This window comes from Coregonus lavaretus (assembly GCF_964263955.1).
Source record: "Coregonus lavaretus genome assembly, chromosome: 16".
Classification (NCBI taxonomy): domain Eukaryota; kingdom Metazoa; phylum Chordata; class Actinopteri; order Salmoniformes; family Salmonidae; genus Coregonus; species Coregonus lavaretus.
In genome coordinates, this window is record NC_140003.1 from 15,992,687 (window position 1) to 16,020,500 (window position 27,814).

A 27,814-nucleotide genomic window follows, 5' to 3' on the forward strand; every position below is an offset into this window, starting at 1 on the left:
TTATTCAGTATGGTAAAGATGCAGAACCAAGATGGATGTAGTTAACATTGTCTGCCGCAGGTGGAACTTCATACATGAAGTTGAGACCATTCTTCACACGATCATCTCCCATCAACAGTCTATGAGAAAGGTTTTAACAACTCAAAAGGCAGACAATGGTTATATCTGTTATATTATAAATTAGAGCTGTGAATTTACACAAGACAAAATATATGGTCGAAGCACGGGACATGCGTTCGAGTTCGTCTGATGCAGTGTAGCAATCCTAGCGAATTATATTATACATTATAATTCCCACCAAGTGGGTTAACCCAGCCTAAATGGCACGATGCATAGGTTGTTTGCCTGTTACTCTGCGACCAGAGTTTGCCTCCGTACGCCACAATTTATTTCAGTGGGGAAATAATGAGACTAAATAAAAAGGCCTATGTAAAGGCATAGATGGAACAATGGAGATCAAATGTATCTCGAACATGTTGTGTAGCCACAGATCATTGGACCATCTGTAACCAACCTGTTGTTCTAAGCGTCTTGTTCTTTTAGATACGAATTCATTAGATCCTCCTGCTTTTTCGCGAATGTTATTTTCTGCTCTGCTATCCATACCTGTGTGATGATACAAGGGATAAAGTTGGCGAAACATAACCAAGTCATATATTTTTTAGATAGCTATGCTATCTAATTTGCCATAATTGTCCTCATAACCAATTTAAATCCTAACGTTAGCTATCTATGAATCAAAGTGATACATGTCAGATGGGCCGCAATTCATTTACCTAGTAACATTTAACAAGTATATTGTCGGCTACAATTTGTGATCCGGTACTTGGCTGCAGCGACAGGTAACATGCACCAAACTGAAGTCAACTGATTATTTCAGATTGTAGTCTGAGCCTAGCAATGTCCAGTGTATGGTTAAATGATCGTGTGTGGGGGGCAGAGAGAGTATTGGAAGAGAGTGCTGAGGAGGACTGAGGAGGCCCTTCTTGGCATGGATTTTGTCAAGTGAATATCTGCCAGCTGAGCTCCAAAAGTATTGGGATAGTGATTTTTGTTGTTGTTTTGCTCTGTACTTCAGCACTTTGGATTTGAAATGATACCATTTAATATGAGGATATTTTCATCCATATCGGGTGAACCGTATAGAAATTACAACCATTTTTATACATAGTCCCCCCATTTTAGGGACCAAAAGGATTAGGTCAAATTCACTTATGTGTATTAAAGTAGTCAAAAGTTTAGTATTTGGTCCCATATTCATAGCACGCAATAACTACATCAAGCTTGTGACTACAAATTTGTTGGATGCATTTGCTGTTTGTTTTGGTTGTGTTTCAGATTATTTTGTGGCCAATAGAAATAATGGTAAATATTAATTTGTGTGTCTGTAACTTTCTCACTCATCATTATTCACGATTCATTCAGGATGATCAGTAATCATGGTAGCATCCACATTAATGTATAAGTGTTTAGAAACATATTATATTCTTATTTACAATAAAAGCAACTTCAAAATGCCACAATACATTATTAACCATTAATTTCTATTGGGCACAAAATAATCTGAAACACAATCAAAAGAAACAGCAAATGCATCCAACAAATTTGTAGTCACAAGCTTGATGTAATTATTGCGTGCTATGAATATGAGACCAAATACTTAACTTTTTACTACTTTAATACAAATGTAAGAGAATTTGTGCTAATACTTTTGGTCCCCTAAAACGGGGGGACTATGTACAAAAAGTGCTGTAATTGCTAAACGGTTCACCTGATATGGATGATAATACCCTCAAATTAAAGCTGACAGTCTGCACTTTAACCTGTCCCATGTGGCTCAGTTGGTAGAGCATGGCGCTTGCAATACCAGAGTTGTGGGTGCGATTCCCATGTGGGACCAGTATGGAAAATAAACTATGAAAATGTATGCACTACTGTAAGTCGCTCTGGATAAGAGCGTCTGCTAAATGACTCAAATGTAAATGTAACCTCATAGTCATTATCCTTTCAAAGTGCTGGAGTACAGAGCCAAAACAACAACAAAAATACTGTGCAGTATATGTTCCTGTCTGTAGTTTGTCATTCTTCAACTAAGTATTGCTCTGGTATTTGTTAATTATTGCTGGTAAAATAAAAATGCATTGCACTATGAAGCACAGAATGAGGACTCATCAATGTGATGGTTATGTCTTGGCAGACTTGGTCTGGAGAGAGCTGAGACTGCTCAGAAGACTGTGGATGTTATTGCTGAGCTGCTGGAGATATATGTCATGGGAGCAAACTGCATGAAGGACCAGTCTGGCTTTACCTACCACAATAGCTTCCTCATCTCATACAGGACTGAGTCCTGGGTGATTGAGACGTCTGGGAAGTACTGGGCAGCAGAGAGAGTGGAAGGTAATTAGCTATCAGGGTTTGAGCTTGCCCAACTTGAAAACTTTTTTTTGTTGGTAATATGTTGTATCCTCCTCTAGATGGATATCGTAAAATCTCCAATTAATACTCAATAACAACCAAGATAAATAAGGAACACCCTGGGAGTATGCCAAGAGCCAAGGCTGGTGGGATGGGAAGGCCCCGTTCAGTTTCGCTGAGACGTATTCTTTCATGACTACAGCCAGAATAGAGATGTCTGGCAGCCATTACTGCGAAGTGCGGAACCTACTGGAGAGAAGCAAAGGTTAGTTGGTTAAATATGAAGATTATGTACATCTTTAGGTTTAGTTGTTTGGGTCAAGTGTAGAAGAATTGGGTTTGATGAGATAATTTGAAACAGCATTGAATCCATATAGCATGCGAACAATTGACAATGAATCAGAGTATTTAGGACATATCACAGCTGAGACGATGATGGATATCCTGAGGGACAAGGAGAGTTGCATCAACATGGAGGGTGTGTTCATGACAACAGGAAGCATGGTGTCTGTCGTACCAACAGACCCCACCCTGCTGGGGGTGCACTACATCACTGGAACTCCTGACCCTGAGAGGTACAGTATGGAGCTCACACACCCTACCTAGCAATGTTATTGTTCCATCTCAAGTTTATGCAAATGTATGTCAAATTAAGGATCCTTTCTCACCCAACAGGTCGGTTTTCAAACCTTTTGTCTTTGTGAAAGACATTAAACAGTTGAAGCAGACTAGCTCTCCATGTCATGGTCCTGATGACCCTGTGAAGAAGATACCCCACTTCCAGAGCAAGCCACATCGCAAACATCCATTGTTTGTCGAACATGAGGGGGTGGTGGTGGCTGCAATCATTGATAGCACCAAGGTACGAAACCTTTCCAAATCTATACATCTTAACTCTTTAAAGATTAAGCAAATATTTGGCTTAATTTTGGATTGTATTATTTTTAGGACAAAGGAAAGAAGATCATGCAGAATATGAGAGTTAGAAAATGAGAATGTGGCTGAGATGGAGAAACTGTTAACAAATGGTAATGTCACGAATTCCGCCGAGACTGCTCCTCCTCCTTGCTCGGGCAGGCTTCGGCGTTCGTCGTCCCCGGAGTACTAGCTACTACCGCTTGATGTCTCGATGTTTGTTTGGTCTTGTCTTGTTAGTGCACCTGTTTCGTGTTATGTATTGATTAGGTCACCTATAAGTTTCCTTTAGTTTTGTTTGCAGTTGTGTGTGATTGTCCGCCTGTCCGTTGATGTATGGTATTTGTTCTCGTGTTTATAGTGTATTTACGCACTGTATGCGTAATCGCTCGCCTCCAGTGTTTGAGGCCCGTTATTTTGTATTGTCTTGTTGACTAGTAAAGTCGTTTTGACTGAGCTTCTGTGTCCTGCGCCTGACTCCAACACCGCATCCACATCAGCTTGTGACAGAATCACACACCAATACTATGGAGTCAGCAGGAGCAGCTTCGGCGACCGAGTCGCTGGAGGATCAGGTCAGCTGCCAGGACGCTAGGATCCAGCAACTCGGCTCCGCCATGCAAGAGGTGATGAACACCCTGCGCCGATGGGAAAGGGGAGGCGTGCCCACACCTCCTACCTTACCACCACCATCGGCCAGCCCCACCAGACCAGCTCCGGAGTCCAGTGGGATTCGGCTCTCGCTCCCGAGGGCGTATGATGGCACCGCAGCTGGGTGTCAGGGGTTCCTCCTTCAGGTGGAACTCTACCTGGCCACCATACACCCGGCGCCCTCGGGATACGAGAGCGTTTCTGCCCTCATCTCCTGTCTCTCCGGCAAGGCGTTGGAGTGGGCCAACGCCGAATGGAGGGGAATAGACGCCGCCACCATCAGCTACGCGGAGTTCTCCCGCCGCTTCAGGGCTGTGTTCGATCACCCTCCTGAGGGTAAAGCGGCGGGGGAGCGTCTGTTCCACCTCCGACAGGGGAAGAGGAGCGCACAGGAGTTCGCCCTGGATTTCCGGACTCTAGCGGCGGATGCGGGGTGGAATGAGAGGGCCCTCATCAACCACTATCGGTGTAGCCTACGTGAGGACGTTCGACGAGAGCTGGCCTGCAGGGACACCACTCTATCCTTCGACCAGCTGGTGGACATGTCCATCCGTCTGGATACCCTGCTGGCCACCCGCAGACGTCCATTCCATCCCCCAGCATCTCCGAGCCTAGCCATATGGAGCTCGGGGGTGCTGGCGCTAGAGAGAGGAGGAGAGAGAGCCCGAGGGGGGCAGTCCCCTGCACCAACTGTGGCCGTGGAGGACACACTGCGGCTAGGTGCTGGGGAGGGTCTCCAGGGAGTCGGGGCAACAGGTCACGCACTGGGGAGTCATTCCATGTGAGTAGGCGCCCCACTCACCCAGAGCTCTGTTGTTCACTTGTGTATACCTGTGGTATTTCCTCAGGTTGCATCTCATTCCCAGCATAAGGCGCTAGTCGATTCAGGCGCAGCTGGGAATTGTATTGATCGGAAATGTTGTATTAAGTTAGGGATTCCCCTCCTGCCCGTTGATGCACCCTTCCCTGTCCATGCCCTAGATAGCCGCCCGTTGGGATCTGGGTTGATTAGGGAGGTCACAGCGCCATTAAAGATGAAGACGCAGGGGGGTCATGAGGTGATCATTCAGTTGTACCTGATCGACTCTCCTGCGTATCCCGTGGTGCTGGGGCTTCCTTGGTTAATCACCCATGACCCCACCATTTCGTGGCAACAGAGGGCTCTCAAGGAGTGGTCTGACCAGTGTGTTGGGCGATGTTTAGGTGTTTCCGTTGGGGCGACCACGGTGGAGAGTCCGAACCAAGTGCCCGCAATGCACATTCCCCCTGAGTATGAGGATTTGGCACTCGTATTCAGCAAGGCTAGGGCGATGCGATTACCACCTCATAGACAGGGAGATTGTGCGATAAACCTCCAGACAGGTGCGGCACTCCCGCGGAGCCATGTGTATCCTCTGTCTCAAGAGGAGACGGCGGCTATGGAGACATACATAGCCGAGTCCCTGAGACAAGGATACATACGGTCCTCCACTTCCCCTGCGTCCTCGAGTTTATTTTTTGTGAAGAAGAAGGATGGAGGGTTGCGCCCGTGTATTGATTATCGTAGTCTCAATCAGATCACGGTTAAATACAGTTACCCTCTTCCTCTGATTGCGAGTATGACTGAATCATTACGCGGAGCGCGTTTCTTCACAAAACTGGATCTCAGGAGCGCCTATAACTTGGTGCGCATTAGGGAGGGAGATGAATGGAAGACGGCATTTAGTACCACCTCAGGTCATTATGAGTATCTCGTCATGCCATACGGGTTAATGAATGCTCCTTCAGTCTTCCAATCATTTGTGGACGAGATCTTCCGGGACCTGCATGGGCAGGGTGTGGTAGTGTACATTGACGACATCCTAGTGTACTCTTCTACACGAGCCGAGCATGTAGCCCTGGTGCGCCGAGTGTTGGGTAGGCTGTTGGAGCATGACTTGTATGTCAAGGCAGAGAAATGTCTGTTTTTCAAGGAGTCCATCTCCTTCTTGGGTCATCGGTTGTCCGCGTCAGGGGTGAAGATGGAGATTGACCGTGTGTCAGCCGTGCGTAACTGGCAAACCCCAACCACTGTTAAAGAGGTGCAGCAGTTTTTGGGGTTTGCCAATTACTACCGGAGGTTTATCCGGGGTTTTGGACAGGTAGCAGCTCCCATTACTTCCCTGCTGAAGGGGGGCCCAGTGCGTTTGCAGTGGTCGGCTGAAGCGGACAGGGCGTTTGGTAAACTGAAGGACCTGTTCACTTCGGCTCCGGTGCTGGTGCACCCGGACCCCGCTTTAGCGTTCCAGGTAGAGGTGGACGCGTCAGAGGCCGGGATTGGGGCAGTACTGTCGCAACGCTCAGGCACGCCTCCTAAGCTCCGTCCCTGCGCTTTTTATTCTAAAAAGCTCAGCCCGGCGGAACGTAATTATGACGTAGGGGACAGGGAGCTGTTAGCCGTGGTTCGAGCTCTAAAGGTGTGGAGGCATTGGCTTGAGGGGGCTCAACACCCTTTTCTCATTCTGACTGATCACCGTAACCTGGAGTACATCCGGGCAGCTAGGAGATTGAACCCTCGTCAGGCTAGGTGGAACATGTTTCTGACCCGGTTCGTGTTTAAGATAACCTACATCCCAGGGTCCCAAAACGGTAAGGCAGACGCCCTGTCCAGGCGGTATGATACAGAGGAGAGGTCCATTGAGCCCACTCCCATACTGCCGGAGTCTTGTCTGGTGGCACCGGTGGTATGGGAGGTCGATACGGAAATTGAGCAGGCGTTACGCACCGACCCTACTCCCCCAGAGTGTCCAGTGGGTCGGACGTACGTTCCGCTCGAGGTCCGTGATTGTCTCATTTATTGGGCTCATACGTCACCCGCCTCTGGACATCCAGGTATTGGCCGGACAGTGCACTGCCTTAGTGTTAAGTACTGGTGGCCAACATTGGCTAGGGACGTGAGGATTTATGTCTCCTCCTGCTCGGTGTGCGCTCAGTGTAAGGCGCCTAGACACCTGCCCAGGGGGAAGTTACAACCCCTGCCCGTTCCACAACGGCCGTGGTCTCACCTCTCGGTGGATACCACTATTCTGGTCGTTGTGGATCGGTTCTCTAAGGCCTGTCGTCTCATCCCAATGCCGGGTCTCCCTACTGCCCTACAGACTGCTGAGGCTTTGTTTACCCACGTCTTCCGGCACTACGGGGTTCCCGAGGATATAGTGTCTGATCGGGGTCCCCAATTCACCTCTAGAGTCTGGAGGGCTTTCATGGAACGCTTGGGGGTCTCGGTTAGCCTTACCTCGGGGTTCCACCCTGAGAGTAATGGGCAGGTGGAGAGAGTGAACCAGGATGTGGGTAGGTTTCTGAGATCATATTGCCAGGGCCGGCAGGAGGAGTGGTCGGGGTATATCCCCTGGGCAGAGATGGCTCAGAACTCTCTTCACCACTCCTCTACTAACCTGACCCCTTTCCAGTGTGTGTTAGGGTATCAGCCAGTTCTGGCACCATGGCATCAGAGCCAGATCGAGGCTCCTGCGGTGGATGAGTGGTTTCGGCGCTCGGAGGAGACGTGGAACGCTGCACACGTCCATCTGCAGCGGGCCATCCGTCGGCAGAAGGCGAGCGCCGATCTCCACCGCAGTGAGGGTCCAGTATACGCACCTGGTGATCGAGTCTGGCTCTCGACTCGAAACCTGCCCCTTCGCCTGCCCTGCCGGAAGCTGGGTCGGCGGTTTGTGGGGCCATTTAAAGTCCTGAGGAGATTGAACGAGGTTTGCTACAAGTTACAACTGCCTAATGATTATCACATTAACCCCTCGTTCCATGTGTCTCTCCTCAGGCCGGTGGTAGCTGGTCCACTCCAGGACAATGAGATAAGAGAGACTCCTCCGCCCCCACTGGACATCGAGGGGGCTCCGGCGTACTCGGTCCGGTCCATCGTGGATTCGAGACGTCGGATGGGGGGTCTACAATATCTCGTGGAGTGTGAGGGGCACGGCCTGGAGGAACGGTGCTGGGTGCCTAGGAGGGACATTTTAGATCCATCCCTCCTGACTGAGTTCCACCGTAGTCATCCCACGCGCCCTGCTCCGCGTCCTCCTGGCCGTCCCCGAGCCCGGGGTCAGCGCACGGCTGGAGCCGCGCGTCAAGGGGGGGGTACTGTCACGAATTCCGCCGAGACTGCTCCTCCTCCTTGCTCGGGCAGGCTTCGGCGTTCGTCGTCCCCGGAGTACTAGCTACTACCACTTGATGTCTCGATGTTTGTTTGGTCTTGTCTTGTTAGTGCACCTGTTTCGTGTTATGTATTGATTAGGTCACCTATAAGTTTCCTTTAGTTTTGTTTGCAGTTGTGTGTGATTGTCCGCCTGTCCGTTGATGTATGGTATTTGTTCTCGTGTTTATAGTGTATTTACGCACTGTATGTGTAAATCGCTCGCCTCCAGTGTTTGAGGCCCGTTATTTTGTATGGTCTTGTTGACTAGTAAAGTCGTTTTGACTGAGCTTCTGTGTCCTGCGCCTGACTCCAACACTGCATCCACATCAGCTTGTGACAGGTAATGAATACCCTACTTCGGTTGTGCACCTGTTTTCTAACTCAATGTGTTTTACAGTGTTTACAGCAGTGGAGGCTCCTCTGATGAGGAAGGGGAGGGCCAATCTCCTCAGTGAATTTCATAAAAATAAAAATAGTGAAACATTAAAGATAAAACTATACTAAATATATTCACGTCACCAAATAATTGATTAAAACACACTGTTTTGCAATGAAGGTCTACAGTAGCTTCAACAGCACTCTGTTGGGTAGCACCATGGTGTAGCCGGAGGATAGCTAGTTTCCGTCCTCTGGGTACATTGACTTCAATACAAAACCTAGGAGGCTCATGGTTCTCACCCCCTTCCAAGGACTTACACAGTAATTATGAAAACTTCCAGAGGATTTCCTCCAACCTATCAGAGCTCTTTCAGCATGAACTGACATGTTGTCCACCCAATCAAAGGATCAGAGAATGAATCTAGTACTGAAAGCATACAATCTGGTGAGTAGTTGACTCAAAAAGAGAGAGAAAGACAATAGTTTAACAGTTTTGAACAAACGAATTTCTTCCAAAATGAAGAAGTAAGCAAGAGAGAGCGAGCGAGAGATAGCTAGCTATATAAAAAAAAAAAAAAATCTCCCACTTTCACTTACTTAGCCAGCAAATGCAGCTAGCTAGTTTAGCCTACTCAAACATCCGGCACAAACAGAGAGGGATGCCATGTTAGCTAGCTGGCTATGGCTATCCAACACTGGAACTTTTCCAACTCAAGGTAAGCTTTTGGTTTTATAAATGTATTGCCACCTGGGCTCGCCGGTGTAACTGCTAAACTGCTTGCTGACAATACACTGTATGTACTGCATGATTGTAGCGGGTTTACTAACGCGTTAATACTAGTAGCAATATTGACTATGATGTTAGCTAATATGGTGACTACAATGTAGGCTGTGTGTAGCGGTTAGCGGTTATGATATGAAGGTTTGGCTTGGAAAGGTTTTTTCGCCTGGTCAGACAGCTGATGTGTTGTGCACTGAAGTCCACAAACGAAGGGAAAAAGTGAGGAGAGCGCGAAGATGCGAGAAGGAATCATGCTGTTTGTTTGTGGCTGCTATAAAAATAAACTGTGTTTGCATGTGATCAGGGGTATATTCATTCCGCCGATTCTGTTGAAAAACGTTTCTTAAACAGAAGCAAATATGTCCAATAGAAACTCTCATTTGCAACTGTTGGACTAACGATTAAACCTTAGATCAGCAAGATACAAGCAAGTGTGCAAGGTGGTATTGAATGTGTCACCTTGATTACTCACACTTTTTCTCTAGAGCTACCTTGATTACTCACCCTTTTTTCTCTAGAGCTGTGCACTTACGTTGTAAACTTTCATTCATAAGCTAGGTTGTAGCAACCACATGATGGGTATAGGGAACATGAGTGTCATGTAGTAGCCTAAACCTATCCATGTTATATTGAGCTGGGTGAATGGAATATGAATGACAGTCATCCAATATTCTGTAATAGAAATAAGGCCATGCTCATAAAAAATAATTGTCCTCCTTGATCTTAAAATGACACCGACCGCCACTGGTTTACAGTAAAATTTCGATGGGTCTTTCATATCTGAATGGCCAGGGGTTGTTTCAAGACCAACCCTTGCATATCCCACTATGCAAAATAATACAATGAGTATACCAAACATTAGGAGTTGAGGCGAGAGCTTGGCCTTGTTTTACCATTGAGCTGTTTACTGAGTGATTTGTATAGATTTATTTGAAGTAAAAAGACAGGACATCTTTTCATTGTCACACTACTGCCTTCAGGCATCCTGTTCCACTCTGAAAGGCCCTGCAGGTAGAGCCACACCCACACTTTACCACAACATGTATCCATCAGTTCTGTTTGAACCCAGTATAAAAGGAATCACATAAGCCAGAGGTGCAATACAGCAGTTTTTGCTAAAAAAAAAAACAGGCTGCAAATCATAGAGGAACATGCAGCAGTAGTTAACTTCAAAGTGCATGATACCGTACATTCTCTTTAAGTCAAGTGACATGAAAAAATGTATTGACAAACCATCATTAAAACATTCATAATGCAAAACAAGGTGAATACATGGCTCAATTAGCTTATTAGCAACAGTAATAAGCACAACCCCATTAAGGACAAAGTAACATGACTCCAAAATAACTCCAATAATAAAGAATATTGCATTTAATCTGGCACATTCGGTATTGTACTCCTTTTCTCTCAACAAACCTAAAACCAAAACAAACTGGAATGATAATTTGGTGTATTTAAAAATCCCAAAAGAAGATACATTATCAGAATAATGTAAATAAAAATAAATTTAAAAAACAATAGCCAAGAATCAAGGCAACAGTAAACATGTTGTCCCCCAAGAATGATTCAGAAATAAAAATATTGACTGGGCGGAGCTTATAGGTCCTTATGGGAAACATGTTGCTCATGAGGGGCTGCCTTCAGAAAGTATTCAGACCCCTTGACTTTTTCCACTTTGTTAGGTTACAGCTTTATTCTAAAATTACAATTGTTTTTTCCCCTCATCAATCTACACACAATACCCCATAATGACAAAGCAAAAACAGTTAATTTTTTTATTTGTGCTAATTTATTACAAATAAAGAATGTTAATATCACATTTACATAAGTATTCAGACCCTTTACTCAATACTTTGTCGAAGCACCTTTGGCAGCAATTACAGCCTCGACTCTTCTTGGGTATGACACTACAAGCTCGGCATACCTGTATTTGGGGAGTTTCTCCCATTCTTCTCTTCAGATCCTCTCAAGCTCTGTCAGGTGGGGATTGCTGCACAGCTATTTTCAGGTTTCTCCAGAGATAATAATAATAATAATATAATATGCCATTTAGCAGACGCTTTTATCCAAAGCGACTTACAGTCATGCATGCATACATTTTTGTGTATGGGTGGTCCCGGGGATCGAACCCACTACCTTGGCGTTACAAGCGCCGTGCTCTACCAGCTGAGCTACAGTGGACCAGAGGAGATGTTTGGTCGGGTTCAAGTCCGGGCTCTGGCTGGGCCACTCAAGGACATTCAGAGACTTGTCCTGAAGCCACTCCTGCGTTGTCTTGGCGGTGTGCTTAGGGTCGTTGTCCTGTTGGAAGGTGAACCTTCGCCCCAGTCCGAGGTCCTGAGCTCTCTGGAGCAGGTTTTCATCAAGGATCTCTCTGTACTTTGCTCTGTTCATCTTTGCCTTGATCCTGACTAGTCTCCAAGTCCCTGCCGCTGAAAAACATCCCCACAGCATGATGCTGCCACCACCATGCTTCACCGTAGGGATGGTGCCATGTTTCCTCCAGACGTGACGCTTGGCATTCAGGCCAAAGAGTTCAATCATGGTTTCATCAGCCCAGAGAATCTTGTTTCTCATGGTCTGAGTCTTTAGGTGCCTTTTGGCAAACTCCAAGCGGGCTGTCATGTGCCTTTTACTGAGGAGTGGCTTCTGTCTGGCCACTCTACCATAAATGCCTGATTGGTGGAGTGCTGCAGAGATGGTTGTCCTTTTGGAAGGTTCTCCCATCTCCACGGAGGAACTCTAGAGCTCTGTCAGAGTGACCATCGGGTTCTTGGTCACCTCCCTGACCAAGACCCTTCTCCCCCAATTGCTTCGTTTGCCGGGCGGCCAGCTCTAGGAAGAGTCTTGGTGGTTCCAAACTTCTTCATTTGAAGAATGATGGAGGCCACTATGTTCTTAGGGACCTTCAATGCTGCATAAATGTTTTGATACCCTTCCCCAGATCTGTGCCTCAACACAATCCTGTCTTGGAGGTCTACGGACAATTCCTTCGACCTCATGGCTTGGTTTTTGCTCTGACATGCACTGTCAACTGTGGGACCTTATATAGACAGGTGTGTCCAAATCATGTCCAATCAATCGAATTTACCACAGGTGGACTCCGATCAAGTTGTAGAAACATCAAGGATGATCAATGGAAACAGGTTGCATCTGAGCTCAACTTCGAGTCTCATAGCAAAGGGTCTGAATACTTATGTAAATAAGGTATTTCTGTTTTCGCTTTGTCATTATGGGATATTGTGTGTAGATTGCTGAGGAAATTGTTTAATTTAATCAATTTTAGAATAAGGCCGTAACATAACAAAATGTGGAAAAAGTCAAGGGGTCTGAATACTTTCCGAAGGCACTGTATGTACAACATGTCATGACTGTAGCTCAAACGGGACAGGAGATATGCTTGTTCAAAGTTTTCAGTTGATTACTATAGCGCCCTTGGGCCAATCAGTGTAATTTTGTAAATGCTGGGTCTCTATAGCAAGACGCATCATTCACCCAAGTTTCGTCAAAATCGCCCAATGGTGTCCGAGATATCACGTGACTAATAACGTACAAACGGACGGAGACAGATCCTTTGTCCCCCCTCAATTTCATCATGGGGGAACAAGGTTCAATCAAAGATAAAATTCTGCATCCATAAATTTGGACACCATTCGATCTACATTATTCAAATGTATTAAAAATAGATCTAGCTGCCATATAAATTATGGCCAAATGAAGGGTATTTAGAATACACAGCAACATTAGACATATGTTTTCAATACCTGACAAATACCATTCTTGTCATCCAAACTAAATAAAAACATGTTAAATCAGAGCCTTACGGTATACGAGTGTCATAAAGGGGATACCAGCTAGTCTGAGACGATAATGATATTTGACATCCGTAATTTGGGCCGATCATTATTATCTCTGCCTCTTTGACAACTGTTAAATCTCGTTATGCATACAGTACCACACAAAAACTCACAAAAAATAGTCAGTTTAAAAGAAAACTAACAAGTGCTCAATGCTTGTTATGACTGCACACACCCATGTGCAAAACAATACAAGCATTTAAAAAAGCAGCAGACTCTTCAAGTCAACCAATACTGCTAGTGCTCGGTAGGTAGCGACCTGGATTCAGGTCTGGTAGATAGCTGATCCCTTTTTCATTCTGTGCCTCTGGAAAACCCTTGAGACTGGGCCTACTCAGGGCCCACCTTACGCTGGGAAACGGTAGTGCAGCTCGTCATCTTGGAAGCCGTACTCCTGGGTGATGTGCTGGAGCACCCCACCCTGTTGCAGCCGGACCCCGTAGAGCAGTGCCGCTCCTCTGTCCTGTGACAGACCCATCTGCAACAGCCACTCCACCAGCTCACTGCCAAGAAAAGTGTCCACCACTGTCCTCTCCCCACACCTGTGGGTCAGAGGAAGGATTCACCAACGGGCCAGTTAGGCACTCCCCACAGCTGCCAGGTCGAAGAGGAATGAGAGAGAGAGGGAAGGAGAGGGAGCAGATACAGTGCCTTCAGAAATAATTCACACCCCTTCACATTTTGTTGTGTTAAAGTGGGATTAAAATGGATTTAATTGTCATTTTTTGTCAACAATCGACACAAAATATTCAAACGTCAAAGTGGAATTTGTAAAACAATTCATGCAAAATAAAACACTAATATATCTTCATTAGATAAGTATTAAACACCCTGAGTCAATACATGTTAGAATCACCTTTGACAGCGATTAAAGCTGTGAGTCTTTCAGGGTACGTCTCTAAGAGCTTTCCACACCTGGATTGTGCAACATTTGACCATTATTCTTTTCAAAATCCTTCAAGCTTTGTCAAATTGGTTGTTGATCATTGCTAGACAACCATTTGCAGGTCTTGCCATATATTTTCAAGCATATTTAAGTCAAAACTAACTGCCATATTCACTATCTTCTAGGTAAGTAACTCCAGTGTAGATTTGGCCTGTGTTTTAGGTTATTGTCCTGCTGAAAAGTGAAGTCATCTCCCAGTGTCTGGTGGAAAGCAGACAACCAGTTTTTCTCTAGGATTTTGCCTGTGCTTAGTGCCATTCAGTTTCTTTTTTATCCTGAAAAACTCCCCAGTCCTTAATGATTACAAGCATATCCATAACATGATGCAACTACCACTATGCTTGAAAATATGGAGAGTGGTACTCAGTAATGTGTTGGATTGTATTTGTTCCAAACATAACACTTTGTTTTCAGGACAAAACGTGAATTGCTTTGCCACATGTGTTGCAGTATTACTTAAGTGCCCTGTTGCAAACAGGATGCATGTTTTGGAATATTTTTATTCTGTACAGGCTTCTTTCTTTTCACTCTGTCATTTAGGTTAGTATTGTGGAGTAACTAAAATGTTGTTGATCCATCCTCAGTTCTCCTATCAAAGCCATTAAACTCTAACTGTTTTTAAGTCACAATTGGCCTCATGGTAAAATTTCTGAGTGGTTTTCTTCCTCTCTGGCAACTGAGTTAGGAAGGACACCTGTATCTTTGTAGTTATCCATGCTCAATGGGATATTCAATGTCTGCTTTTTACATTTTTTACCCATTTACCAATACGTGCCCTTCTTTGCGGGGCATTGGAAAACCTCCCTGGTCTTTGTGGTTGAACCTGTGTTTGAAATTCACTGCTCAACAGGGACCTTACAGATAATTGTATGTGTGGGGTACAGCGATGAGGTAGTAATTTAAAAATCATGTTAAACATTATTATTGCACACAGAGTGAGTCCATGCAATTTATTATGTGACTTGTTAAGCAAATGTTGACTCCTGAACTTATTTAGGCTTGCCATAACAAAGGGGTTGAATACTTATTGACTCAAGACATTTCATCTTTAATTAATGTGAAGAAAAAAAACTAGAAAAAAAAAAACATCCACTTTGACATTATGGGGTATTAGGTGTAGGCCAGTGACAAAAAAATCTCAATTTAATAAATTTTACATTCAGGCTGTAACACAACAAAATGTGGAAAAAGTAAAGGGGTGTGAATATTTTCTGAAGGCACCGTAGCCAGGATGGCACACCGAAACAAACGCAAGAGAGATGTGCTCAACACAATCCATGCACCAAAACTAAATATTTATATTAGGGATGATCAATGGGTATAATGCTGTTGTTACAAAAACTGTCAGACTGTCAAAACATACGCAAAGTTGTGAATAACTGCATAATATGGGAGGTTTCATATATACTGTGAGACGTTTTAGGAAATACACAGTGGGTGCACAGTGAAAGCAGTGTCTATTGAATCCCTGAGCAGAGCAGCCCTGTAAGGTGACTAATTGACCCCTCACCTGTTCATCTGGACAATGTCCCGGACACACTGCTCTTTGTGGCATCTGATGAATTGAGTGCAGGTCATCATGATGTCATCAGATACAACCAGTTGAGGCTGCTCCTCTGGCTTCATTCTATGCCACAGACAGGATATCCTGGGCACAGGTAAAAAAAAGTATTCTCAAGGCTTCTTATTCAATACACAGCTCACTACTCGATCGTATGAAATGCATGTCAGGGGGCTCTTACTTCTTTTTAAATGGCAGTATTATCAAATGTTTGTCCAGCCCAAAAATCCCGAATGAGATGAAGCTCTGAGAACAAAAAACACAGATATGTAAACACCACCACCATTGAGTAAATACAGTGGCTCCAAATCCCAATGTGTCTAGGGAGACCTACATGTACAGTACCTGTCCATAGTTGACCACAGCACAGAAGAACTGCAGCTCTAAGTAAAGTCTCCCAGGGACTCGACTAAAGAGCCACCACAGGCAACTGGACAGGTTCTAAAACAGGGGAGAGAGATTCAAACAGGGATCATCATACTCACCCAAAATTGAAGGACAGGACAGCGGTAAAACAACTCAACATACAGGCTCATTTCCATGTAAAACACAGGCCATTTCCATGTAAAAGGACCCATGAGCACCAACATGTGAAGTTCATAGGAGCACATCAAATTTGGTGTCAAATGAAAGCTAAGAGCACATTTTAGAGAAATTAAGGCATATATATTTTCCAACCATTCATCCTAAAATTAGGAATAAGCGAAGGCTTTGATTTCTGGTCAAATCTTAAAAAGGTATTAGAAAAACATCAAAACACATTAAATGCTGAAGTTAACAAAATGTACACATTGGTTTCCTTACCCTGTAAGTAGTCTATGGACAAGGTATGAAAGCAATCCATGCTTTGGTTTAGCTGCCCTGGCACCGTTTCCATTTGGCATAAATCCCATTCAAGTCATGGGACCGATATTAGCATTTTTCACGCATCATGTTCAAATCATCCGAAAGTATCTAAAAACAAAGTCACTTATAGATGTTTTGAATCGTGATGTGCAAAAAATGCTAATATCGGTTCCATGACTTCAATGGGATTTGTGCCACAAATGCTAAAACGTTAGCATGTGGAAACAGTGCCAGGGAAACTAAACTAAAGCATGGATTGCTGTCATACCTTGTCCATAGACTGCTTAGTGCTTACAGGGTAAGGAAACCAATATGTAACTTGGGAATTTGGGTGAACTATCCCTTTAAGACCCTTGCCAACTAAAATCAACATTTACATTTAATTTTGCAGAAATTATTTGCCTTCTGAAAGTTTAAGAAATATTGCCTAGTGTCTTCTCATTCTGTTACAAAAAACCCACATATCTTTAAGATAACAAGTAAAGGTAGACCTACCAATTATAGTGTTTTTACTGATAACAATTTTGTTAATGATTTATTAAGGGATTTAAACGTGTCATTCTGTTATGAAATCCATAACAGAATGACCGAAAAATCAGTAACAGAATGACTAAATTAGCTGAAATGGGAAATGATATTAGTCACAAACCACAGTTGGGTCACCTGTTATTGCCCTCCCTTCCACTGGCATACTGTTCAGCTCATAATTGTAAAAACAGTCTGGACAACCCTTCCCTCTCTCTCACCCAGTCTTTCTCCCTGTCTACCTTTCTCTTCTCTCCACTTAATAACCCTATCAGTCCCGAGACCCCAGAATATTTTCATAGATAGCTTTTAATAGTGGTCCTCTGTAGCTCAGCTGGTAGAGCACGGCGCTTGTAACGCCAAGGTAGTGGGTTCGATCCCCGGGACCACCCATACACAAAAAATGTATGCACGCATGACTGTAAGTCGCTTTGGATAAAAGCGTCTGCTAAATGGCATATTATTATTATTAATAATTTGTAGCTGAAACCATTCGGACTTTACAGACGTTTTTGTAAAAATCACACAGACTAATGGATGCAGAAGAAATAGATGAATCCAATTGTACAACCCAGAAGTCTGTAGCTCAAACACACAATGTTTAAAAGGGGTTAGAAGTCCAAATCGTGTCGGCATCGCGGTAGGAATCAATGGGTTAATGTCACCTCTCCCAGCTCTTACTGACATCTACCCATGAGCCCCCTCGCTTTCCATTTAATGTAACCAGCGTCCTCACCCACTGACCACAGACAGACACCGGATATCCATGGACGTTGAAAAGCAGTTGACATTTTGTCAGTCCAAATCTGAACCAATCATAGACAAGATTGGACAGCACATTACAGTACAGTAAAGAAACATAGAGTAGAGGTCAGTAAAGTACAGTAGGGTTTCCTAACAGTCTCAGCGTCATTCTGTAATAGTGAGTCACTCACAGCTAGTAGGCTGACGGTCAGTAGCAGGCATAGGAGCACATGGCGGGCCACTTGTCTGTCTGCCACCTGCCTCTGCTGCTCCTGGGCCAGTAGACTGCCTGGGGACTCACAGCCAGTCCCACACTGACCTGAGGGAGACCACAGAGCAGACCCACTGTTACTGACCCACAAGGTAATGACTGATACTGTAGGTTAGTTGACTGATTCATTTGAAGTGTGAAATTTGTTTAACAACATTTTACATAGTTTGTATACAAGAAGAAGAGATATGACACAATGAATTCAAATGAAGACTTGAGGGATGTAACGTAGGTTTCTTAAATCACTACCTGGCTGGACGATAAGTGTGTCATTCATGTTTGTGCTGACAATCATATCAGGCATGGGCTGGGACAGAGCACAGTCACACATATGGCACTCTGACAACACACACAGACATTTTTTTTTAAATCAGCATCATACACTTGATTAACTAGTATTATATACGTCATAAATCCAGCTAACATATACCTCTGTTGATGCTTCCGGTTCCGGCTGGCTCAAACATGTCTGGGATAGTTTGGGTATCTGGGCCACTCTGGGGCCTCAGATCCTCAGTAGTGCCTAGCATAGAGTCTCTCTCCAGGACATGGTACTTTGAGTCCCACGTGCCTCGACGGAGGCCCACCAAAGAGCACCCGCCCAGCACTATGCTGAAGGCAAGCACAACTGAGGTGCAGATGACCTGCAGAAGACACAAAGACAGAAGGTCAGGATGATGAAGTCATGTTCTATGAGAGGTGCTGTCTTCTTTCCCCAGTCTGTCTCACCTGGGGTCTTCCATAGAAGAAAGCTGAATCGATGGTGTCAGGCATCCTCACCCCAGTCATGAGGAGCACTGCTGCCACAAGGGCTGGGACTCTGTTGACATCAGATACAAACTGTGTTTGAGCAGCAGATTAAACAAAAAGGTCCCTTGGTTTCCAATAATTCAATTATTCAGTGGAAAACTCATGACTCACCCCCAGCCTGCAATCACCAGGAAGCCTGGCGCAACCTTTAGCTCACCACCTCTCTTCATCAACACAAGGGAAAGTGCTATCAGACCTAAAACAACACAACATGCACTCTATGGTGAGAGTATCATTGCTAGACTTAAAATCACAGTATGTTAACATACTTTATACATACAACACAAATGCATACTATAAGAGAAAATGGTGGTAATATAATGTTGATGGTCGTGTGTGTGACAGACATACCTGGCCATACATAAGTACTGTACAGTGAGCCGTATAACAGTGTGAATGTCAACACGTGTCCAATGAAGCTGTCTTGTCTCACAACAAAGTTCCACAAGATCATGCCAACACAAGCTAGAATCTAGATGCACGGAGAGGCAAAACGTCAATAGACAGCAGCAAGCAATCACAAGACGACATTTAGACAGTGATATTGCTATTACGGCTTTGTACTATGGACAATATGATATGTACAACATTATTCAGCTTACTCAGGCTGACTGGCTCTCGTTCAGGCAAAGGAGAAGTAAGAAATGTGCACTCAGGCTATCCGGAAGACTAAAGCTAGTTACTTTAAGGAGCAGTTCTCTCTCTGTGGGTCTAACCCCAAGAAGTTCTGGAAAACGGTGAAAGACCTGGAGAATAAACCCTCCTCACAGCTGCCCATGTCCCTTAATGTTGATGATGTGGTTGTTACTGACAAAGAGCACATGGCTGAGCTCTTTAATCACCATTTCATTAAGTCAGGATTCCTATTTGACTCAGCCATGCCTCCTTGCCCGTCCAACATTTCCTCATCTCCCAGTCCTTCTAATGTGACTAGTCCTGATGCTCCTCCCTCTTTTTCCCATGCCCCGCTACAAAGTTTCTCCCTGCAGCCGGTCACTGAGTCTGAGGTGCTAAAGGAACTCCATAAACTTGACACCAAAAAACCATCTGGTTCAGATGGTTTAGACCCTTTCTTCTTTAAGGTTGCAGTCCCTATGATCGCCAAGCCTGTCTCTGACCTTTTTTAACCTGTCTCTCCTCTCTGGGGAGGTTCCCATTGCTTGGAAAGCAGCCACGGTGCGTCATTTATTTAAAGGGGGTGATCAAGCTGATCCTAACTGTTATAGGCTAACTTCTATTTTGCCCTATTTATCAAAAGTGTTGGAAAAACTTGTCAATATTCAGCTGACTGGCTTTATTGATGTCTATAGTATTCTCTCTGGTAGGCAATCTGGTTTCTGCTCAGGTTATGGATGTGTCACTGCAACCATAAAGGTCCTAAATGATGTCACCATTGCCCTTGATTCTAAGCAATGTTGTGCTGCTATTTTTTATTGACTTGCCCAAAGCTTTTGATACGGTAGACCATTCCATCCTTGTTGGCCGGCTAAGGAGTATTGGTGTCTCTGAGGGGTCTTTGACCTGGTTTGCTAACTACCCCTCTCAAAGAGTGCAGTGTGTAAAGTCAGAACATCTGCTATCTCAGCCACTGCCCATCACCAAGGGAGTACCCCAAGGCTCGATCCTAGGCCCCACACTCTTCTCAATTTACATCAACAATATAGCTCAGGCAGTAGGAAGCTCTCTCATCCATTTATATGCAGACGATAGTCTTATACTCAGCTAGCCCCTCCCCAGATTTTGTGTTAAATGCTCTACAACAAAGCTTTCTTAGTGTCCAACAAGCTTTCTCTGCCCTTAACCTTGTTCTGAACACCTCCAAAACAAAGGTCATGTGGTTTGGTAAGAAGAATGCCCCTCTCCCCAACGGTGTGATTACTACCTCTGAGGGTTTAGCGCTTGGGAGTATGGGTAGACAGTACACTGTCCTTCTCTCAGCACATATCAAAGCTGCAGGCTAAGGTTAAATCTAGACTTGGTTTCCTCTATCGTAATCGCTCCTCTTTCACCCCAGCTGCCAAACTAACCCTGATTCAGATGACCATCCTACCCATGCTAGATTAGATTACGAAGACGTCATTTATAGATTGGCAGGTAAGGGTTCTCTCGAGCGGCTAGATGTTCTTTACCATCCGGCCATCAGATTTGCTACAAATGCTGCTTATAGGACACATGACTGCACTCTATACTCCTCTGTAAACTGGTCATCTCTGTATACCCGTCGCAAGACCCACTGGTTGATGTTTATTTATAAAACCCTCTTAGGCCTCACTCCCCCCTATCTGAGATACCTACTGCAGCCCTCATCCTCCACATACAACACCCGTTCTGCCAGTCACATTCTGTTAAAGGTCCCCAAAGCACACACATCCCTGGGTCGCTCCTCTTTCCAGTTCGCTGCAGCTAGCGACTGGAACGAGCTGCAAAAAACACTAAAACTGGACAGTTTTACAGTTGAAGTCGGAAGTTTCCATACACTTAGGTTGGAGTCATTAAAACTCGTTTTTCAACCACTCCACAAATGTCTTGTTAACAAAGTATAGTTTTGGCAAGTCGGATAGGACATCTACTTTGTGCATGACACAAGTAATTTTTCAAACAATTGTTTACAGACAGATTATTTCACTTATAATTCACTGTATCACAATTCCAGTGGGTCAGAAGTTTACATACATTAAGTTCACTGTGCCTTTAAACAGCTTGGAAAATTCCAGAAAATGATGTCATGGCTTTTGAAGCTTCTGATAGGCTAATTGACATCATTTGAGTCAATTGGAGGTGTACCTGTGGATGTATTTCAAGGCCTACCTTCAAACTCAGTGCCTCTTTGCTTGACATCATAGGAAAATCAAAAGAAATCAGCCAAGACCTCAGACATTTTTTTGTAGACCTCCACAAGTCTGGTTCATCCTTGGGAGAAATTTCCAAACGCCTGAAGGTACCACGTTCATCTGTACAAACAATAGTACGCAAGTATAAACACCATGGGACCACGTAGCCATCATACCGCTCAGGAAGGAGACGAGTTCTGTCTTCTAGAGATTAACGTACTTTGGTGCGAAAAGTGCAAATCAATCCCAGAACAACAGCAAAGGACCTTGTGAAGATGCTGGAGGAAACAGGTACAAAATCATATATATCCACAGTCAAACGAGTCCTATATCGACATAACCTGAAAAGCCGCTCAGCAAGGAAGAAGCCACAGCTCCAAAACCGCCATAAAAAAGCCAGAATACGGTTTGCAACTGCACATGGTGACAAAGATCGTACTTTTTGGAGAAATGAACTCTGGTCTGATGAAACAAAAATAGAACTGTTTGGCCATAATGACCATCGCTATGTTTGGAGGAAAAAGGGGGGCCTTGCAAAGAAGAACACCATCCCAACCGTGAAGCACGAGGGTGGCAGCATCATGCTGTGGGGGTGCTTTGTTGCAGGAGGGACTGGTGCACTTCACCAAATAGATGGCATCATGAGGAAGGAAAATGATGTGAATATATTGAATCTCAAGACATCAGTCAGGAAGTTAAAGCTTGGTCGCAAATGGGTCTTCCAAATGGACAATAACCCCAAGCATACTTCCAAAGTTGTGTCAAAATGACTTAAGGACAACAAAGTCAAGGTATTGAAGTGGCCATCACAAAGCCCTGACCTCAATCCTATAGAAAATGTGTGGGCAGAACTGAAAAAGCATGTGCGAGCAAGGAGGCCTACAAACCTGACTCAGTTACACCAGCTCTGTCAGGAGGAATGGGCCAAAATTCACCCAACTTATTGTGGGAAGCTTGTGGAAGGCTACCCGAAACGTTTGACCCAAGTTAAACAATTTAAAGGCAATGCTACCAAATACTAATTGAGTGTATGTAAACTTCTGACCCACTGGGAATGTGATGAAAGAAATAAAAGCTGAAATAAATCATTCTCTCTACTATTATTCTGACATTTCACATTCTTAAAATAAAGTGGTGATCCTAACTGACCTAAAACAGGGAATTTTTCCTAGGATTAAATGTCAGGAATTGTGAAAAACTGAGTTTAAATGTATTTGGCTAAGGTGTATGTAAACTTCCGACTTCAACTGTATCTCCATCTCTTCATTCAAAGACTCAATCATGGACACTCTTACTGACAGTTGTGGCTGATTCGCGTGATGTATTGTTGTCTCTACCTTCTTGCCCTTTGTGCTGTTGTCTGTGCCCAATAATGTCTGTACCATGTCTTGTGCTGCTACCATGTTGTGCTGCAGCCATGTTGTGTTGCTACCATGTTGTTTTCATGTTGGGTTGCTGCCATGCTATGTTGTTGTCTTAGGTCTCTCTTTATGTAGTGTTGTGGTGTCTCTCTTGTTGTGATGTGTGTTTGGTCCTATATTTATATTTTTAAATCCCAGCCCCCGTCCCCGCAGGAAGCCTTTTGCCTTTTGGTAGGCCGTCATTGTAAATAAGAATTTGTTCTTAACTGACTTGCCTAGTTAAATAAAGGTTAAATAAAATACAAAAATGATATGGACATACTGATACAATATGCATATGGGATGGATGTTTTGTGAAAACTAACAGATTTTCAAAAGGAAAGCCTTGCCTGTGCCAAGACCAGATTGACCGTGAACATGTGAGGTAGTCTCTTAAATTTCTTACTCAGGAACATGACAGTTACTGTCCAAGCCTGTAACGAAAAAGATAAGAGATCTCAACATTAAATATGCTTGTCTACACATACCATACAGAAAATGACAACATACTTCTTAATGTAAACTGCAATGGCAATTTCATAATCCCAGATCATAATAAACACCATATGCATTCTAGAGCAGTAACATTCAGTGAAACTACATCACAGCATATAAGAATGGTCATATGACCAGTCTAGAATGTCAAAAAATGGGCAGCCGAATGAGAACAAGAACAGAAAATAAACAGTCCTACATGAAAAGCTGCTCTCTGTGTTGCATCATGGAGGACAGCTGTTTTACTAGCATTGTGTTGCCTTGAAGAAGTTAAACTGAGGCAACATTATACGAGGAAGTAAGCCTCAAGTATCATATTATTGGCACCAGACAGAGACATCCTGCTGATGACTTTGAACTGCCTGGTTGCAAGTCATATCCCTATCCCTGCTGTTCATAGACTCCCTGCTCTAAGCTTTTCAATATCATTGTTTCCATTTTCAAATACTGAATCAATGTAGCCTAGTCTAGATAGTATCATCTAACAATATCACCTGATACCCCCCTCAACTACTGTCCCCCAATTGCCCCAAATACCACAATATGAATGGGATAATGTGAAAAGAAGCTTTAGTACAATCAACACTATAATTTCCTGAAATCCGACCACCCTGTCTGAAATGAAATAAATAACCAGCACAAAGCCAGTTGAAAAGTAAAGATTACAGTTAATGATAGTTCTTCTTTCATAATGATGGGAGGCAGGGAAAAACTCACCAGTGCAACTAAGCTGATGATGCTGACATTAAAGCTGACATTCTGCAGCGAATCCATCAATGGCTTAGGGTCCATCCATGGTATTGTCAGCAACCATGCAGAAACATACATAATGGGAGCTGAGAGAAATGTGCTTATTACCATCCCTGAGGTAACCTGTTTGAAAACAATACACAAGAAAATGTGACACTGTCAATGTCTTCATATGACATACATTTCTATCCATATAGGACAGGGTAGGTGACTTACAACTTGTAGCTCCATGTTATAATGAGCAGCATAGATGGCCACACTGGGGGCAGTAGGGAAGACTCCATAGAGGAAGGCATAGTTGGAGAGGCTGGAGTGTTCGAGACTAGAGCTGGTGTTGTCAGCGTCCAGCAGCTCCACCATCTCTCGACAGATCAACGGCATCACCAACCTCCAGAAGAAACACATGTTATTAAGTTTCATTGTAATGTTACGATTACGAAATGTTACAAGAGAAATGCCTGATTCATTCACAAGGAATCATCAGGTAAGAAGGAAGATACTTTATTTTCAATGGTCTGGCTTGTAGCCTGGTCCCAGATCTGTTTGTGCTTTTGCCTACTCCATTGTCATGGACTCCATTGTTTGTAAACAATGTGATTGTAAAAAAGCACCGTATAGCTTCATAACATGGTTAAAACAAAAACATGTATATCAAGGATGGTCAGTCTGTTCATCCATAGCTCTGTTACATTTCTCCAGCCCCATCCCTCAGCTGTTTACCAAAACAGTGGTGGGGTATCCGCTTTGTTATTGTTTGAACTGCAGATTGCCCCTTTAAGATTGTATGAGAATAAATAAATGTTTGAAGGTCAAAATACTGAAATGTGGATTGGTGCCAGTATTCAAGAATGTTTGTATTATACAAAACAATGGTAGTCATGTACCAAGGTTGCTTTGTGTGTAACAGACCTATACAGATCTACAGTTAGTTCTGAGTCAATAACCAGCGAGGAATAACATTACACAGAACACCTAACACTTAATTACAAGAAGATGTGCTGTCCTGACACTGTATGATTACAATGCTTTTTTAGGTACAGTATGAATGTGTATGAACTGTAGGCCTATTATGAATATTCATTATGGTAGCCTACATGTGTAATAATCTAGGCTAATATTCTTAAACTCAACCAATCCATCCTAAATCCCCTGAAACACTCACAGTTTTGCTGTAATGAGCAGGATAAGGGCTACAACCGTGGACCTGGTGAGCTTCCCCAACTGGCCCACCATGGAGAGGCCCAAGTAGAACAGAGCGGCTCCTCCAAAAGAGTTGGCCAGGCCGTCCACAAACTGCTCCATGAAAGCAGGGATCTTCTGATCCAGGATGAAGTGGAAGATAATGCCAATAACAACCATTAAGACTATGGGGTTCTTCAGAACCTGCAGGATGACCACACCCACTATCTTGAGTTTGCTCTGCTGCCGGTCTCTCTGGTCCCTCCACTTCTGGATCTCACAGAAGGCAAAGCCAATGGGGTTGAGAAGCATGAGGGACACTGGTGCCACCAGGTAAATGTACTGTAGGTACTCTGGGTGTGTGTTCTTGTACAAGGCCTCAACTGTGAAGAAAGGTACAGTTCAGGAAGTTCCCTTTTAGGGAGGAGAGCAGAGTGAAATCAGACTTTTTGTCACAAATCAACAAGATTTTTAAGTATGACATCAAGACATCTATTTCCTTTGTTCTGAGGTTCTGCCAGGAGGCTAACAATTTTAAAGGACTGAAACTGAAAGGATGGAAAGATTAATACAACACTCACCAATCGGGTATCCCAAAGCAAAGTCATTGCTTTGAGTAGCAAAGATGGAGAATAGGCCAGCTTTGCTGAAGCGAGTGTCAGGATTGGCAACCATTAGTGTAATCACACACACAATGAAAAACACAGACACCTTGGCGATGAGAATACTCCACAAAAATGGCCAGATGACATTCCCAAAGTCCAACAGTACCATGTTCTTAAAGAGCAATGCTGGGAGGGCAAACTTAGAAACAAAGTTCCCCAATCCTTTGGCCTGTGTGGATGTGATGATGTTTGCTCGCCCAGCAATGTAGCCACACAAGATGATCCCAAAACACTCCAGGAGTGCTGGAAAGAGCTTGTCAATAGACATGGTGGGAGGGGTGTCAGAGGGATCCAAGTACCCATATGAAAGGTTGAGGTTGTTACTGATGGCAGGGACCTCCATTGTGGCGCTGGTGGTTTAAATCCTCAGATATCAGCTCTCATGCCTGGCCACGCTGATGGGGTTGCTGGTGTCACTACCAGTTACTGAAAATTTTAAATACTTGGAGAACAGTCAAACTAACATTTCAATTTGGAGTCCCTAAAACTGCATCGTTGGGAAAGGGCTCGTAACTAAGTAAGCACTGTTGTATTCGGTACATGTGACAAACAACATTTAATTTTATTTTGATTTGAACCATCTATACATGGTAGTTACATAGGTATACCTAGCTTGTCAGCCTAATGAATTTCCCTACAGACTCACGAAGTTGCGTCCCGAAGCTAAGGTATAGCCACAATTTACAGCGGTTGCTAGATGTAACGTTAAGCACAAACAGTCTACAGTAGCTCCTTTGTAGCTATGTATCCTTCTCACAATGTAAAATGTTAGATACAAGGTATCACTCACAAAAAATGTAGATCAACTGTTCTATAATACACGTTAGTGAAAATATGGATAAACATGCATGCACCCAGGAATCTGAGCTAATTTAGGTATGATAAAAAATGGGTAGCATTGCTATTAGCTTGATGAAAAATAGAGCGCCATTCTGTAAAAAAGACTTACGTAGCTAGCTACTCGCAGCTACAGATAATCATGGCATGGAGTTCGAGGATTAGCATGCTAAATTACCTAGCTAGCTAGCCAATTCACCTTGCTCTAGCCAGTTAGTACGTGCGCTATTTATAAATAGGTGACATCATGATACGCTAGTTTGCCAAATGCCAATGTACCGGGTGCTATTTGGACTAGTCTACAAGTAACTGTAAAAAAAGACAAGACAACTTACCGGTACCTCTCTCTATGTCATAACACACCGCAATTTCCTTCTTGTTTTGACAGCAAACTACTTCACCAATCACATTAAACGACATGGGGGCGGGGGAGAAACAATTTTGCCTAATGTTGCACATGGGCCTCTCGCGTGGTCAAAATGCAGTCTTTTGAAGTATTCAGACCTCCATGTTTCACATGCAGACAGTACTTGTTGAGATACTATTGCATTTTTGATAGCATTGATTGTTCTTTCACTTGTCCATAAGGATCTTCTTTTATCCAAAATATGCACAAAATCCGACTTAGTAAATAGATATAGAAAATTGACAACCAGAGTCAAGTATAAGCTTTATTTAAATACTGTATTAAAGATTAATGAAAACATATAACAAAATACATTGAGGAACTACAAAAAATACCTTGATTACAAAAAACTTGATTAGAATGGTCACACAGATCAACTGCTC

At 43.8% G+C, this 27,814-nt stretch overlaps 1 protein-coding gene and 1 pseudogene across 6 annotated transcripts; one reads left to right on the top strand and one right to left on the bottom strand.

The window, feature by feature from the left end:
* Window positions 1–919: 919 nt before the first annotated feature.
* On the top strand, window positions 920–9,804 carry LOC311143415 (secernin-3-like; annotated as a pseudogene). The gene is made up of 7 exons: window positions 920–1,005; window positions 2,198–2,397; window positions 2,475–2,680; window positions 2,828–2,990; window positions 3,091–3,277; window positions 3,364–3,443; window positions 9,794–9,804. The product of its transcript is annotated as a secernin-3-like (transcript).
* A 416-nt stretch (window positions 9,805–10,220) lies between these two features.
* Window positions 10,221–27,399, bottom strand: LOC311143469 (lysosomal cholesterol signaling protein-like). 5 transcript variants are annotated; one of them, XM_084179286.1, is made up of 16 exons: window positions 27,361–27,399; window positions 26,105–26,614; window positions 25,507–25,906; window positions 24,561–24,732; window positions 24,312–24,467; window positions 23,450–23,533; window positions 19,220–19,340; window positions 18,980–19,064; window positions 18,788–18,878; window positions 18,489–18,702; window positions 18,308–18,397; window positions 17,979–18,106; window positions 16,018–16,113; window positions 15,854–15,918; window positions 15,622–15,759; window positions 10,221–13,707 (listed from the first exon to the last, which is right to left on the bottom strand). In XM_084179286.1, the coding sequence occupies exons 2-16, from the start codon at window positions 26,529–26,531 to the stop codon at window positions 13,512–13,514; spliced, it is 2,463 nt and encodes an 820-aa protein (XP_084035412.1). In that variant the 5' UTR covers window positions 26,532–26,614; window positions 27,361–27,399; the 3' UTR covers window positions 10,221–13,511. The 5 variants fall into 5 exon arrangements, with proteins under 5 accessions (XP_084035412.1, XP_084035413.1, XP_084035411.1 ...); XM_084179287.1 differs by having other exon boundaries at window positions 26,105–26,630; window positions 27,361–27,398; XM_084179285.1 differs by lacking the exon at window positions 27,361–27,399 and having other exon boundaries at window positions 26,105–27,354.
* Window positions 27,400–27,814: the final 415 nt, after the last annotated feature.

What these genes read in the sequence shown, in the direction of transcription:
- LOC311143469 (XM_084179286.1), bottom strand. Translation starts at nt 26,531, where the DNA reads ATGGAGGTCCCTGCCATCAGTAACAACCTCAACCTTTCATATGGGTAC. An exon ending in TGCTTTGGGATACCCGATTG is followed by an intron (nt 25,907 to 26,104) that starts GTGAGTGTTGTA and finishes CTTTCTTCACAG; the next exon opens with TTGAGGCCTTGTACAAGAAC. An exon ending in TCAATCTGGTCTTGGCACAG is followed by an intron (nt 19,341 to 23,449) that starts GCAAGGCTTTCC and finishes CCGTGCATCTAG; the next exon opens with ATTCTAGCTTGTGTTGGCAT.